Source organism: Hakea prostrata, chromosome 11, assembly GCF_041222555.1.
Source record: "Hakea prostrata isolate BN-2017 chromosome 11, UWA_Hpros_2, whole genome shotgun sequence".
NCBI lineage: Eukaryota > Viridiplantae > Streptophyta > Magnoliopsida > Proteales > Proteaceae > Hakea > Hakea prostrata.
In genome coordinates, this window is record NC_142610.1 from 18,948,244 (window position 1) to 18,963,300 (window position 15,057).

Here is a 15,057-nt window from a genome sequence, read left to right on the forward strand (position 1 = left end):
TCCTTTATCTGTCACTATAGAGGTATGTACTCTCCTCAGTCCGCAATAGTAGTGGGCTTTGTTTTTAAATATTGACAAAATGAATTAGAAATAAGATTTCCGATGGCTAGTGGATCTTACATGGGCCTACTATTATTGTGAATACATACCTCTACTCTAATATGTGGAGGATCTAGACTCGTCTCTATCTCTGTGGCTGTCTCTCTTCAATCGTATAAAATGACATCTGATTTTTCGTGTGGATGACATTATATACTCTTGACCCTATACTATATTTAGACTTTCCGCTACCATTCATTCAGGGGATTTCCCTCCTGAATATGTTGTGGAGCTGGTGTTAGGATAGTGATGTTCTCTACCCTCAAGGTTAAAGAATCCTAGCTTCAAGGAGTTTGAATACTGAACCTGAACTCAACCCGCCACGCTGAACGCCCTAGCCTCCCTCCAGCCTCTCGCCGTTTGAGGCGGAGAGACTCAGCCTCGGCAGTCTCTCCGCCTCCGCCTCTCTTTTCTCCACCTCTCCTCGTCTTCCCACCTTCTTCTCCTCCCTCCTCTGCTCGCATCTGAACTTCAGATCGGCATTTTTTTTTTTTTTTTTTTCTTTTTCTCTAGTTTCGCACACCAGATCTGCAGTTCTTCACTGTCTACTCTCTCCGCCTCTTGTTTTACCTTCTCCATCACCACCCCCCCCCCTCTTCTGCTGCTTCTCCTCCCTCTCTCCGCCACTCTCCCGTGACGGGTTTGAAAAAAAAAAAAAAAAAAAAAAAAAAAAAAAAAAAAAAAAAACAAAACAAACCAACAAACAAAAAAAAAAAACCCTCCATCTCTCCTGCTTCTACTCTCCCGTTAATCTTTGTCTCTCCACCAGATCTGCTGACGCACACCAGATCCGGTCTCCACAGATCTGGTGTTTTCCTTTCTTTTTTTATTTTTCTGGTTCCCTACCTCCACTACTCACTTTCTTTTCTTTTCCTTTTTTTTCTTTTTCTTTTGCTTGCTGTTTCTATCTTTCTTGTCTTGGCTTCAATAACCAGATCTAGGGTTTTCCCTTAGTTCTGTTTGTTTGTTTTGTAGTTTTCGTTGCAGTACTTCACATAACAACTCCTTTGGTTGCAGCATTTCTTTGGTACACACAGAACAACTCCAACACTGGGTACAAGTTCTTCTGTGTCGAGCTTGACAGGTACGCCTATGCGGCAGAGCCGGATGGGAGGTTCAAACCTTCTCCGCACTTTCGTTGCTACCATTGCCACAACTATAGGAGTTTTTTGTCCGCCCTTGCGGCGTTTTGTATGTCCCCCTATGTGGGTGTTTGTAAGTCCCCCTTTGTGGGTGTATGTTTGTTCTAAGGGTTTTGTGGACGTGATCCATTTTGGGCTTGACCCAACCCTTACCCTGGCGCCCCCTGTCTATTGCATGTATGATAGTTTGGTCATTTGCCGCTCCTTGGTTCGGTCCGAACCTTGTGTACTCATGCATATTTGTTTGTACTTTTTTTAGCTATCTGAATGAAGTACTGTTTACCAAAAAAAAAAAAAAAAAAAGTTTAAAGAATCCTGATTTGACATGAGTATGAAACATGCATATACCATATTTTGGGCTGAGAAAAAAGAATTTGTGGTTAGATTACAATTTAAAATGCTCGGCCCATCAGGCCCAATTGTGCTCCTGCATTATGCAATTCCTTTTTTTTTTTGGGGGGGGGGGGGGGGGGCGCATATCATAATTTAATGCTGTTTTGTTTCAAATATTTTTTCTGGCATGGTGATGGTAGTTTTACAAATAAAAATAAATTAAGAAAATCTTGAATACAAGCCTTTCTCTGTACGTTTTTTCAGCCCCACATCCCCAATTCTGCCACGAAACTTGTTAATGGTATTGCTTGCTATTATTTTACACATATTCATTAAAAACATTTTCATTTTATAATGATACAGCTGTTGTTAACTAGATTCAGCTCCTGCATTATGCAACTCCTTTTTTTTTCTTTTTTTTTTTTTGGGTGGGGGGTTGACAAGATCTCTCCGAATTGATTTTGTGGAGGAGATAATATATAGTTTCATTATTTGGAAGCAACAGGCTTAAAACCATCACTTTCGTATACATGAAATCACAAACAAATTATACAGTCATTGTATATAAATAAAAACACAATGCTTAGAGACACAAGAAATGTCTATATCTCCCTTAGCAGAAAAACCGATACTTGGAAGTTTCACTTCATCCATGAATCACTTCTTGTACAACCCTGCAGTAAATCTTCACTCATACAGATGGGAGGAAAGTCGAGGAGTGAGGAGAACCTCCAATGGTGTTTCCTTGGGCATGGTTAGACCTATAGCCTCAGTCATGTCTACATGTTCTTCAAAAGGTGTCTGCATGTCGAACCCGTGAAGTAATCGTGCAAGCATCATGTGCAAGGTGGAAAGGGCAAATGAGATTCCAGGGCATGATCTTCTACCTGACCCAAATGGGATGAGTTCAAAATTCATACCCCGAACGTCGACATCAGCATGACTTGTCAAAAATCTTTCTGGTTGAAATTCCGAAGGGTTTGACCAAATGTTTGGATCTCTATGTATGCTCCAAACATTAACAACCACTCTTGTCCCTGCCACAATCTTAAACCCACCAACATTGCAATCTTCTATAGCTTCATGGGGCATCATGAGAGGACCAACAGGGTATAGACGAAATACTTCCTTGACTATGGCATTGAGATATACAAGATTACCAATGTCTTCCTCAACCACATTCCTATCCTTGCCTACATGTCTATCTAATTCCTCTTGACCCTTTTTAAGCACTTGTTTGTTGTTCAGTAGCAAGGAAAGTGCCCATGTCAAAGTTATTGAGGTGGTGTCCGTGGCAGCTAAAAGCATAGCCTGCAAATACAAAGATATACTATTATTTTGTGTTAGGTTTAAGGTTTAAGTACAAGATTGCTTATTTAAAACATTACAACTTGAGTATCTAGTTTGTAATTTCTTGACCATTGCTTCTAGTCAATAATCATAAACAACACTAGGTTCTAAAGTTAATTAGACTCTCTCATAAAGTCCATTACACCATTAGGTTGTAATCAATCTAATGGCCTAGATTAAAACATAAGTTGGGTATAACTCAAATACCTCAACACTGCTTAGTTCCACATATGAAATTGTTAGAAGCGAATAAGAGTGAAAATAAATCTAGGGTTTGATTGAAATTTGAATAAGTCCTACCATAGCAGTGGCTTTGACAGCAGTGTCGCGGGGCTGACCGTGGAATTCAGAATCCTCTTCAAGGATCGACAACATCACATCCATGAAGTCTTGCTCATGATCATCATCACCATGCTTTGCAGATTGTCTCTTCTGCAGATGCTCTTGCAGCCATTTCTCAGTAATCACGTCCATTTCCTTGGCTGTCCTCTTCATGGCAATCTCCTCTCCTTTGAAACCCATCCATCCAAGAAAAGGAATAGCATCAGATGCAACTGAGACACCAGTTAATCTAAAGAACTCAGTTATAGTTTTCCTTATATTCTGGACCTCTTGACTGTACTCAGCATCCACTTCAACCACACTAAAATATCGCTTTCCAACAACCATCTTAAGAATTACATTCATGATTAGATCATGAAACAAACTATTCATTTCAATCTTAACCTGAATTCCCTTGTTCTTCATCCAAAGCCCATGTAAGTCCTTCATACAATTGTCAATCTCTGAGTACCTGATCTGCTTTAGTGATTCAAGCCTGCGGTTTGAGAGTAGCTCCTGCATCACCAACCTTCGCATCTCACGCCAATAAGATCCATAGGGTGCAAAACCAACCATAGCATAATCATAAGTCAAGTGGTCACCAGAAGCACTTCTTGGACGGCTTGCCAGGGCCTTATCGTTTGTAGTTAAACACTCCTTGGCCAATTCCCAGTTGCTAATAACAAGTGTTCGATGAACTCCGAATCTTACGATGAAGGCTGGTCCATGCTTGTCAGCCATAGCAGCAAGTGTTCGATAGAGGGGCTGAGGAGTTGAGAGCTGAAGGAGGTGCCCTATTAAGGGCCATGCTCCGGGTGCTTCTGGTGCTTCTTCTGCCTTATTGTGAGAACCCTTGGTGGAGATCCATAGATGGTTGAAGACTAGTAGAGCCAACAGCCCGGCAATTATGGCTAGGAACTGGTAGAGCAGATCCATGATTTGCTTCAAGCCTCAGATTGCAGAGGATAAGATAAAGATATCAAACACAAACAGCATCAAAACTGAGTATTGGTCATATCGAGGCAGTGATAGGTTTTATTATAAAAGAAAGTAATAAAACCTATCACTGACTCATCTGAGGATTGGAACATATAGATCAATTGTCATATCGACTGCAGTCTTCTATATCAATTGGCATCACGCAAGTTGTATTAATAAAAGAAACAATTGAACTTGTGGGTGGGTCACTTGGCAAAAACGAATGCTTCACGAGGTCAGACTTTAAATCCTCAAGAAGCATGGGGTGAAGGTGTTTATATTAATTATATAAAGCTCACTTGAAAATGTAATGGAGGTGTGTGTGAATTGATCCAAATAAACTTCAGATGTAAAATAAATAAAAAATTATACTGATATGGAGTCATTTATAATATTTTCTTAGGTGATCCAAGAGCTCAAGGTAAGAGCTCATATTTATTTTATTGGACTGCGACGTTTATTTGTTTGTGATTTCTCCTCGCCCCGTGAAACTGTGTGCAAATGTTTAAAAATAGATAGTGTACTAGGGGTCACGTGTTTTTATATATGATACAATCTTAAACAATTACATAGTGGAGCTCCCCCGCCCCCCCCCCCCCCCCCCCCCCAAATTTATTCATTATTGAAATTATGTCAACTTAAAATTCTTGGTGGTTTGGGCTTCAAAAATACAAATAGAGCAAATATATATATCCTTATTTGCAAAAGTTGCTTTTAGACTTTGGACAAAACCGAATTCCTTATGGGCTTCCTTCACAGAAGTTATACATTTCCCACAATGTGATTTTTTGGAAGTAGAAAAAGGCAACCAACCATCATGGGCTTGGGCCAACATTTTAGAAGGAATAGAGGCCTTAATCCAACACATGGTATGGAAATTAGGGCATGGCACAAAGGTGTGGACTACCAAACTACACCCTCATTCACCCAAAACCAATAGGCTGTGATTTTATTTGGTTGCAGACTTAATTGACCAAGATAGTAGAAGATGGAAGAGGGAGATCTTACACCAATATTTTCATGAAGAGGATAGGAAAACAGTACTAAAAACCAACTTGAATTGTTTCCAGAAGATGATGAGCTTTTTTGGGCTGGCAACAAAGATGGCAAGTTAATAGTGATGTCGGTATAACATATGATTGCTAGTAGAAAGGATAACATTTAAGAGGATCAAGCCACATCATCCCATACACTTCCTTGGAAACTGTTGACACCAAAGGATTGGAAATTTATTTGGCAGGTCAAGACACTACGCAAAGTAAAGCAATTTGTTTGGAGGGCCGTCGCAGGAGGTTTAGCATCAGGAGTAGCTCTTTAGAGAAGAAACATACCCATTGATCCATCATGTACAAGGTGCAGTTTTTCAAATGAGTCCACACCGCATATTCTATTTGAATGTTCATTTGCAAAAGCATGTTGGTTTGCAAGCCCAGTGGACTATAGATTTCATTATCATGATCAATTTGAGCTACATCGGTGGATTCAAGAGTTACAAAGGATCAATATGGGCTCTAGCATCAAGACAAAAGAAGCCCAAGGTTCATGTTTTTATATGTGTTGGTATATTTGGGTTGTAATAAATGACCACGTGTTTAATAGGAAGAAGTGGACTTCAATTGAGGTGGTTCAAGTAGCAACCAAAGCATGGACATAATTTATATCAGCAAAGCCCATCCTTCATGAGGTCCATACTGTTTTAGCTTAACAATCCTCTCTACAACCTGTAACATCTTAGGTGGTAGATCAACACACAAGGACCCCTCCCCCCACGAGGCCAAGTAAAGAAAACACAGATGCAACATTAAAAACCAATGGGGACTTGGGTGGTTTGGGAGCTATAATCAAGAACCGTGGAGATGAGCCCTTATTGGCTATATCTGAACCGGCCCTTTTTCAAGACCTATTTATGGGTGAAGCCTTAGCACTAAGAATGGACTTATTACATGCTTTGGGTGAAGGCTTGGATGATGTATTGGTCGAATCTGATTGCTTAAAATTGGTAAAGTGCTTAAACAACCCCTCCACGAATCTAGCACCAGTGTATTCTGCATCAATAATGGAGGACATAAGGCACTTGAAGACTTTTTTCATTTCTTGTAGTATTGATCATGTAATTAGGAAGTCTAATACTATAGCAGACTTTCTAGCCCGGAAAGCCCAGTCTATTTCGGACTTAACTGTATGACTTATTTCTCTCATTGGTTGCAAGTGTTATGCTCTCTTGCTCCCTTGGCTTGTCCGGCTGAATAAAAAAAAAGACTTGGTCACCAAAAAAAAAAAAAAAACTTGTTCAATATCTTTTCACACTAACATGCGTGTAGGTTCTACACTATTTATATGGATAGATCTGATAAATGTGGGTCTCACTATCTTATGTGAATGTAAAAGGATGGTTGAATGGGCAGGTTGGGTAGAGAAGATTTGTTTGCAACACATGACTGGAAAATTAAGGGTATTGGTTGAAGAAAATTTCCATTCATTTTATCTTAATTGGATGATTATTTAGTACTAATAAATTTTATTTTATTTTGGATAAAATGAAATTCATTGCAAAGAAGAGCTTATACACACATTAGCTTATGCTTACATAGATGCAAAAGGCCATGAATTATGCAACAACCACTCATTGGGGAGCCTCATTGAGAGGGTTAGCCTTGACAACGAATTTGCCATTGAATTGGTAGATGTAGAAACAAAGGAGAAATGACAATGACCAAAAGAATGTTTAAGACCCATCGTATCCTCCAAAATATCAAGCAATTCTGTAGAAGGAGAGGAGTCTTTGAGAACCATTTTAAAGAGATCCAAACAACCTATTTTTGTTTCTACTTCAAATTACGAAAATCTTTTTGCCTTGTCAATTCCAAACAAGACCTAGGATAATGCCTCAGCTACCTTATACTAATCTACTTTATTTATAAGAGTTTTTAACATGCACTACACCTTCAAGATAATTAATGTATGGAATTATTAATGCATGACAAAAAAAAAGTAAAATCCAAAACATATTGCATCATGAGATTCCAGAGCACACTTAGGGTTAACAATGGGCCTTATTCTAAGCATACATGTATTATAACCTTCTAGTGTTGCAGCCATACCATAATAGCATACATCCAATTTATAATAGCTTGAAATATTTACTAGTCATAAATATGTGAAGAGACTCGAGGGCTAAGGAGGACTTCCAAAGGTGCTTTTCTAGACATAGATAAGCCCATGCGTTCAGTTACATCCACAGGCTCATTAAAGGGCGTACCCATGTCAAACTCATGAAGCAATCGAGCAAGCATCATTTGTAATGTCAGAAGAGAGAATGAGATTCCTGGGCATGATCTTCTACCTGACCCGAAAGGAATAAACTCAAAGTTCTTTCCCCATACATCTGTACTGAGATGAGTTGTAAGAAATCTCTCTGGTTGGAATTCTAAAGGGTTTGACCACACACGAGGGTCTCTATGCATCTTCCAGAGGTTCACTATCAAACGTGTTCCCTTTGGGATTTTGAAATTACTTACTGTACAATCTTCTATGGCTTCATGGGGAATTAATAGTGGTGTGTCAGGGTATAGACGAAGTGTTTCCTTGATTATGGCTTGAAGATATTTAAGGTTGCCAATGTCTTTCTCTTCCACCTTCTTGTCCTTCCCTACGTGAAATTCCAGTTCATCTTGAGCCTTCTTCAAGACTTGCTTGTTGTTTAGTAGTAAAGAAAGTGTCCATGACAAGGATATCGCAATGGGATCTGTGGCAGCTAACATCATTGCCTGCAAAATTAGTTTCAAGTTACTTTAAAATTGTATCTTCATGGGATCTCAAAAAGTTAAGGTAGTAATTTGACTAAGTCCAGATCCTCTCCACCCAACCAGCCTATCAGACCATTCTCTCACACTCATATGAGGTAGTGATACCTATACTCATAAGGTCTGCAAATATAAGGCAAGACAATGTGAGACCCACCCTCATGTGTGGAAGGATGATCTGACAGATAGGCTGGAGAGGATCTCTACTAAATTAGGGATTTGACCTATAAAAGCACATACCAGAACAGTAGCCTTCACCACCGAATCACATTCATAATCATGGAATTGATTGTCTTTTTCAAGGATTGACAGCATCACATCCATGAAGTCTTGTTCATCACCATCAACCTTCCCAGCTAATCTCTTTTGCTGGTGCTCTTGCAGCCATGTCTCTGCAATCAAGTCCATCTCTTTAGCAGTCTTTTTCATGGCCTTCTGTGCCCCATCAAAGTCCAACCATGCTAAGAAACTTGGAAGCACATCTGATGCAACTGAGACACCTGCTAGCTTAAAGAAATCATCTATTGTTTTCTGGATCCTCTGGGTCTCTTCATCATACTCATCTACCGCACCTACCACACTGCAGTATTTTTTACCAACTACCATCTTGAGGACCAAATTCATGGCTAGATCTCGAAAAACTCGATTCATTTCAACCGTAAGTGGATTCCTATTGTTCTTCGCGCAGAGCCCATGTAGATCTTTCATACAATTCTCAATTTCTACATACCGAGTGCGCTTGAGGGAGTCAAGCCTACGATTGGAGAGTAGCTCAAGCATAACACACTTGCGTGTCTCACGCCAATAGGAACCGTAGGGCGCGAACCCAATCATGGCATAATCAAATGCCAAGTACTTGCCGGCTGCGCTCTTTGGACGGCTTGCGAAGGCCTTGTCATTGGTGGTGAAACACTCTTTGGCCAACTCCCAACTGCTAATGACAAGTGTTCGATGAATGCCAAATCGAAGAGTGAAGATTGGTCCATACTTGTCAGCCATCTCTGCAAGTGTTCTGAAGAGGGGCTCAGGGCTTGATAGTTTAACAAGGTGGCCAACTATTGGCCATGCTCCAGGTGCTTCTGGGGCATTCCTAGCCTTGCTCTTGTTATGGGGAGTAGCCTTTACAACCCGGAGATAGTAAACCACAATTAGAGCTAATAGACCAAAAATGGCTTGCAGGGCTTGGAGTTGGAAGTGTATTTCCATGATTGGCTTCACTTCTGAGAGTCACAAAGCATAATGCTACTATATATGTATGAGTTAATTCAAATTAGTGTATAGTTTATAAACTGGTCAAGTGAGTTTTGAGTTCCACTTCATGCCTTTCCATGTTTTGGTTGGTAGATTCAATTAGGATTACTTGGAGAGAAAATGATGTCCATCCATGCTGCAGGTATCATGCAGTCCAACAACCCTTCTTTGGCTTCCCATTGGCTTAGCAATTAACATCAACATGGCGATCACCTTTTTTTAAATTGGGCTTTCTAGTTTGTTCTTTTCCTGCTAGGTTACATATGAGAAGAGATTCTCCATACAAAAATTTGTAAATTAACCTTATTACTTTGTTTTTATCTCGTGCACTGCCTGCCACGTTACTTGCCATGCAGCATGAGAGAAGACGTTATCCACAAAATTTTCATTCTGGATAGATTTTTTTTGAATCAATTTTCATTCTCATTCTTTGACCCCCCCCCCCCCCGTCTTAAACTATTTAAAATCCTATATTTACTTAATAAAATGGTAGAACCTCCCAAAGTCCATAAAATAGAACTTTTATCTATGTTCATTCTATTCATTTTCATGTCAGCTACTTAAAATTCAAATACAAATTGAGGGTATATTAATAAAAATAATTTTTTCTCACTCCTAAATCCTAAAAATATGTTATAATTTTTACTATCATTTTTGTTGGGGTCAAATTTTTATTTTAACATATCAAACTTATTTTCCATTCTATAATTTATTTTGGAACAAAAAATAATCAAACTATTTTTCATTTTCGACCAGAAACGAATTCTTGTATTCATTTCTATTAAATAGGCAAAATAGGGAATGAGAATTAAAAAAATTTAAAAAAAAAAAAAACCCTAAAATATTTTATCTAAACTCAAAAACATTTAAATTTGAGAAGAAATTGTCCACCCTAACCTTATGGGTGTTTCACTCCATTAACTTAGAAATATCCAAGGGTTCACTCCACAAATTAAATTTCCTTCTTTAGTTGATTTCGTTTTGCCAGTTAGTATTGTCTTATTTTTAGGAAACATGTTTCAATATCTATGTGGAGGACTAGATCTCTTTTAAGGGGCTAATGGTTGATTGATGCAATATATATGGGTTTCCTAATATGGGTTTCATTGTTGTGGTCGGATATTATAAAGCCAAGTTCACAATCCTAATGGTAATTGCAAAAAAATACTCAATTTATAACTAATTAGGGAGAAAATGATATCCATGCATGCTGCACATTTCATGTAGTCTTGTCCCCCCTATATTCGAAAAGCCCAACATCCCCACCTTAGCTTCAATGGGCTTAGCCATTAACATCAGCATGACAATAACCTTTCTTAAATTGGCTTTGTAGTTTGTTCTTTTTCTTGCTACATACATATGATAAGAGATTGTCCATACAAAAAATTGTGAAGTGACTCACTAGAATTTGTTTTATCTATTGGTTTGCTTGCACAGCCTACCATGGCGAATCTATCCTGCAAACTAAGGACATAGCCTCACTGGCAAGAGAGTATTACCCTCTCAATTATTAACATGGAAAGGCTTTCAAACTAAGGGCCAAGGAAGTTATGTGCAAAATAATGTTGTGGACCTTTTAGTGAGTCTGCTAGCTAGTGCTTTACACTGCCCACCATGTTACTTCCCATGTTGCCTTAAAAGGCATGGTCCCCAAAAATTTATGGATGAATTAAAGATATTTTGTCTTGATAGAAGATAAGTCTAAGATATATATATATACATTTTTTTGAGAGAATAAAATTATAATACTGAGAAGGATAAGAACATAATTTAGTTAGATCTACTACATTCCAAGCGTTCTTAAGAGCTTTTGAGGATCTATATGCTAAGGAAGTGAATCATAATTGTAGAGTCGGGTTCTGGAAAAAAACTGATGTCTATATGGTTTATACAAGAAACTAGGTTTGCCTATCAACCTAGAAATATTCTAGGGTTAGCTTTCAAGAGCCATGCATTGTCTCACACTCACAAAAAATCAACCCAAAAGTTTGAATATGAAGTAAATATGTATGGCAATAATTTTCCTTTACTAATGGAATTTCTGGAGGAGTCTTATCATTAGTTTGGGTCCTCCACTTATGTGGAGGAAATTTTCAAATTCATATGGTTAGATTCATGATATTATTTAATCCAAAAATAAAATCATTTTTTGAGTGAGAAAAAGAAACGGTCGCCGTTTAGAATTACTTTCTGGGTCTATATCATTTTTACAGTATATGTTATGGTGTCTGAGAATTTTTCATTTAAATATAATAATTATATATCGTGTAAAACAAATTCGATCTTCTATCTTGAGGTGTAGGGGTGTAAACAGATCGGATTCGGATTGGTTAGTGATAATACCATATCTGTATCCTATTATATTCGGATGGATTCGGATAATATCCTATTAATTTTTAGACGGATTCAATCGAATAGTTATTTTCTTAAGTAAATTATTTTAAATGGACATAAAAACAGATTGAATACAAGTTTTCGACTCCTGTTTACATCTTTATCATTTTATTTGTGAAGCCCAGATTTAGAATTTAAGAATTTAATGACTTTGATAGTTATTTTAGTAAAAAATCTAGAAAAATAATCACACATATCACAGGTAAAAAATTTATACAAAATAAAAAAAATAAATCTAAATAAGTAACTTTTAATCGGATAATTTTATCGAACGAATAATAATCGGTAAGAAAGGAATATACCGTATACCTTATCTGCATCCTACTAGTAATCAGACGGATTCGAATTCGGATTCTTCTAAACTGATACGGATGCGAATTCGGAAGCGGATTTCGGATCCATTTACACCCCCTACTCTTTACCACATATTAGGAAGGGGTATGCTAGGGAACACATTGATTTTTCTTATCAAGATTCAAAAATAGACCGTCTTACTAATGTATACTTGAGAAGTGTAAACGCAGAAACGTGAGGGTTAAATGGATATGGATTTGTGTTAGATCAAAACTTAAATCTGAAAGCGAAGATGGAAACTCAGTCAACATATGGGTTTGCTGCCTAGGTTGGCCCTCCGGCCCTCTGTATGCCCACCACCTTCCTTGATATATAGGCCAGCCCCACAGTTCAAATTCAGGCATCGATCTCTGCATCAGCAAACATGTATTCATCTAATGAAAAACCCCAGAAGTTCAACCCAGAACTAGCAAGTGCAGTGCCGGCCACCACACCTTCCATACCAGTTGGTCCTCCAGCTCCAGTTCCTTGGTCTACTGGCCTCTGTGACTGCGGTTCCGATGTTGGCAACTGTAAGTTGTGTCAACCCAGTTTCATTTTGTCAATTCTCATCAAAGCTTTCAAAATATTATTCATATCTGAATCACAGGTTGCATAACATACTGGTGCCCATGTATCACCTTTGGCCAAATCTCCGAAATCGTCGATAAGGGATCCAGTTCTTGTGGAGGAAATGGAGCTATCTATGCATTGATCTTGTGTTTGACTGATTGTCAGTGCTGCTACTCATGCTTCTATCGTTCTAAGATGAGAAAACAATATAATCTTAAAGATGATCCTTGTGGGGATTGCTTGGTTCATTGTTGCTGTGAGTCATGTGCTCTGTGTCAAGAGTACAGAGAGCTTAAAATCCGTGGATTCGACATGAAAATTGGTTAGTTCTCTTGTAACTCTAATGGGTTTTCATCTGATTTCAGTTATAAATCTTTTATGTAAACTCAATTTGCAGGATGGCATGGTAATGTAGAACAGCAGACCCGTGGGATTGCAATGACTCCTATGCCAGTAACCATGAGCCGAGAAACTGCTTGATGAAGAATTTGGTAATGGAAGTGTTTGAGTCTGAATTGAAGATGAATCTGTAACAATAAAATTTAGAAAGAAAATATTCTCCACAATTAGGTTTTTTTTTTCTCTTTCTCAATTTATTTATCATTTTGTTTTCTCCTTTTTTTATTCTTTTTATTTGATTTTATATTCTCTCTTTTTTATTTCTTTTGCAATTTTTGTTATTTGATTTTACATTGTGAATAAAATGCCTATAGTTATTAAGGTAGCTAACTACCTAGTTTGCATCTCTTATCTAAAAATTTAAAAAACAAAATTCATCTCCTATCGAAGAAAATTTTGGTTTGCATCTAACTTTATAGGGTTGAAGTCATGGTTTTTATTTATTTATTTATTGTTGCTTTCACTAACTATATTTTGTCAGAAACAATCATCTACTTATTTTTTTCAAATACCCACAAATATATGTAGGTCTATTCTTTAGTATAATAAAATAATTTTGAGGTGAGACCCCGAATGTGAGTCTCACTATTTCATGTGAGTGTAGGAAAATGATTTAACAGATAAGTTGGGTATTAAAGATCTTGACTCCTGCTTACAAGTAGTTGCAATGCATGACTGAGAAATTAAGGATATTGGTTGAAGAAGATGTCCATTTATTTAATCTTAATTGGATGATTGTTCAATACCAATAATTTTCTTTTTTTTTAATAAAATTAAAATTCATTGCAAAGAAAAGCTTGAGCTTATACACACATTAGCTTCTACTTACATAAACACAAAAAGGCCATGAATTATGCAGCAACCACTCATTGAAAAGCCTCATTGAGAGGGCTAGCTATGAGCCTATGACAACGAATTTGCCATTGAATTAGACGATCTAGAAACAAAGGAGAAATGACAATGACTATAAGAATGTGTAAGACCCATGATATCCTCCAAAATAACAAGCACTTTTGTAGAAGGAGTGGACTCTTTGAGAACCATTTTCAATAGATTGAAACAACCTGCTTTTGAACTCCAAATTATGAAATTTTATTGCCTTGTCAATTCCAAACAAGACCTAAGAGCTAATGCCATTACCACCTTATACTAACCTACTTTATTTATAAGAGTTCTTAACATACATTGCACCTTCAAGATAATTAATGTATGGACTTATAAATGCATGACAAAGAAAATAGAAGTAAAAACCAAAAACAAAGTACATCATGAGATTCCAGAGCACACTTAGGGTTAACAATGGGCCTTATTCTAAGCATACATGTATTATAATCTTCTACTGATGCAGCCATACCATATTAGCATCCATCCAATTTATAATAGCTTGAAATTTTATTTTATTTTATTTTTTTGGTAAATAACACTTCATTCAAGAACAAAGAAAAGTACAGACACACCAAATAAAGGGGAAAAAAAACAACAGATAGATGCATGAAACACAAGGTTCGGTTCGAACCAAGGAGCAGAAATTGACCAAACTGTCATACATGCAATAGACAGGGTCATCCAGGCTAAGGGTTGGGTCAAGACCAAGAAATCCTTAGAACGAAAGTTGTAACAAATACAGCAATAGTTAAGCACCAACACCCACATAGGGAGACACATCACAAATGTGGAGATTTACACGCCACAATGGCGGACACAAAATACGCCATAAAGGCGGACACAAAACACACCATAACGGCGGACACAAAAACATGCCACAAGGGCAAAATTGTGGTTGTCGCGTTGGGAGCATCAATATTGCGAAGAAGGTCTGGCCATCCATCCGTCACTGCCGTAGAGGCGTTCTTGTGAAGTCAATAGCTTGAAATATTTAAGGGTTAAGGAGGACTTTCGATCAAAGGTATTTTTCTAGACATAGATAAACTCATGCGTTCAGTTACATCCACAGGCTCTTTAAAGGGCATATCCATATCAAACTCATGAAGCAATCGAACTAGCATCATTTGTAAGGTCAAAAGAGATCAAAAATGAATTCACTTGTTTTGCATGCTAAGGACATAGCCTTACTACATACC

The 15,057-nt window shown here is 37.7% G+C and overlaps 3 protein-coding genes across 3 annotated transcripts; 1 reads left to right on the forward strand and 2 right to left on the reverse strand.

Moving 5' to 3' along the window:
* Positions 1–2,012: 2,012 nt before the first annotated feature.
* Positions 2,013–4,311, reverse strand: LOC149000599 (strychnine-10-hydroxylase-like). Its single transcript, XM_089140226.1, has 2 exons — positions 3,225–4,311; positions 2,013–2,885 (listed from the first exon to the last, which is right to left on the reverse strand). Exons 1-2 carry the CDS (start codon positions 4,179–4,181, stop codon positions 2,262–2,264), a joined length of 1,581 nt encoding a protein of 526 aa, XP_088996352.1. The 5' UTR covers positions 4,182–4,311; the 3' UTR covers positions 2,013–2,261.
* Positions 4,312–7,097: 2,786 nt separating this feature from the next.
* LOC149000600 (strychnine-10-hydroxylase-like) lies at positions 7,098–9,269 on the reverse strand. Its single transcript, XM_089140984.1, has 2 exons — positions 8,267–9,269; positions 7,098–7,990 (listed from the first exon to the last, which is right to left on the reverse strand). Exons 1-2 carry the CDS (start codon positions 9,230–9,232, stop codon positions 7,367–7,369), a joined length of 1,590 nt encoding a protein of 529 aa, XP_088997110.1. The 5' UTR covers positions 9,233–9,269; the 3' UTR covers positions 7,098–7,366.
* Positions 9,270–12,198: 2,929 nt separating this feature from the next.
* LOC149000601 (protein PLANT CADMIUM RESISTANCE 2-like) lies at positions 12,199–13,306 on the forward strand. The gene is made up of 3 exons (XM_089140628.1): positions 12,199–12,537; positions 12,615–12,899; positions 12,975–13,306. The coding sequence occupies exons 1-3, from the start codon at positions 12,390–12,392 to the stop codon at positions 13,055–13,057; spliced, it is 516 nt and encodes a 171-aa protein (XP_088996754.1). The 5' UTR covers positions 12,199–12,389; the 3' UTR covers positions 13,058–13,306.
* Positions 13,307–15,057: the final 1,751 nt, after the last annotated feature.

Bases quoted from the DNA above. Each gene is read 5' to 3' on its own strand.
- LOC149000599 (XM_089140226.1), bottom strand. From the start codon at position 4,181: ATGGATCTGCTCTACCAGTTCCTAGCCATAATTGCCGGGCTGTTGGCT. The intron at 2,886-3,224 runs GTAGGACTTATT...TTGTATTTGCAG, and splicing joins CTGTCAAAGCCACTGCTATG to GCTATGCTTTTAGCTGCCAC.
- LOC149000600 (XM_089140984.1), bottom strand. From the start codon at position 9,232: ATGGAAATACACTTCCAACTCCAAGCCCTGCAAGCCATTTTTGGTCTA. The intron at 7,991-8,266 runs GTATGTGCTTTT...CTAATTTTGCAG, and splicing joins TGGTGAAGGCTACTGTTCTG to GCAATGATGTTAGCTGCCAC.
- LOC149000601 (XM_089140628.1), top strand. From the start codon at position 12,390: ATGTATTCATCTAATGAAAAACCCCAGAAGTTCAACCCAGAACTAGCA. The intron at 12,538-12,614 runs GTAAGTTGTGTC...TCTGAATCACAG, and splicing joins CGGTTCCGATGTTGGCAACT to GTTGCATAACATACTGGTGC. The intron at 12,900-12,974 runs GTTAGTTCTCTT...CTCAATTTGCAG, and splicing joins TGGATTCGACATGAAAATTG to GATGGCATGGTAATGTAGAA.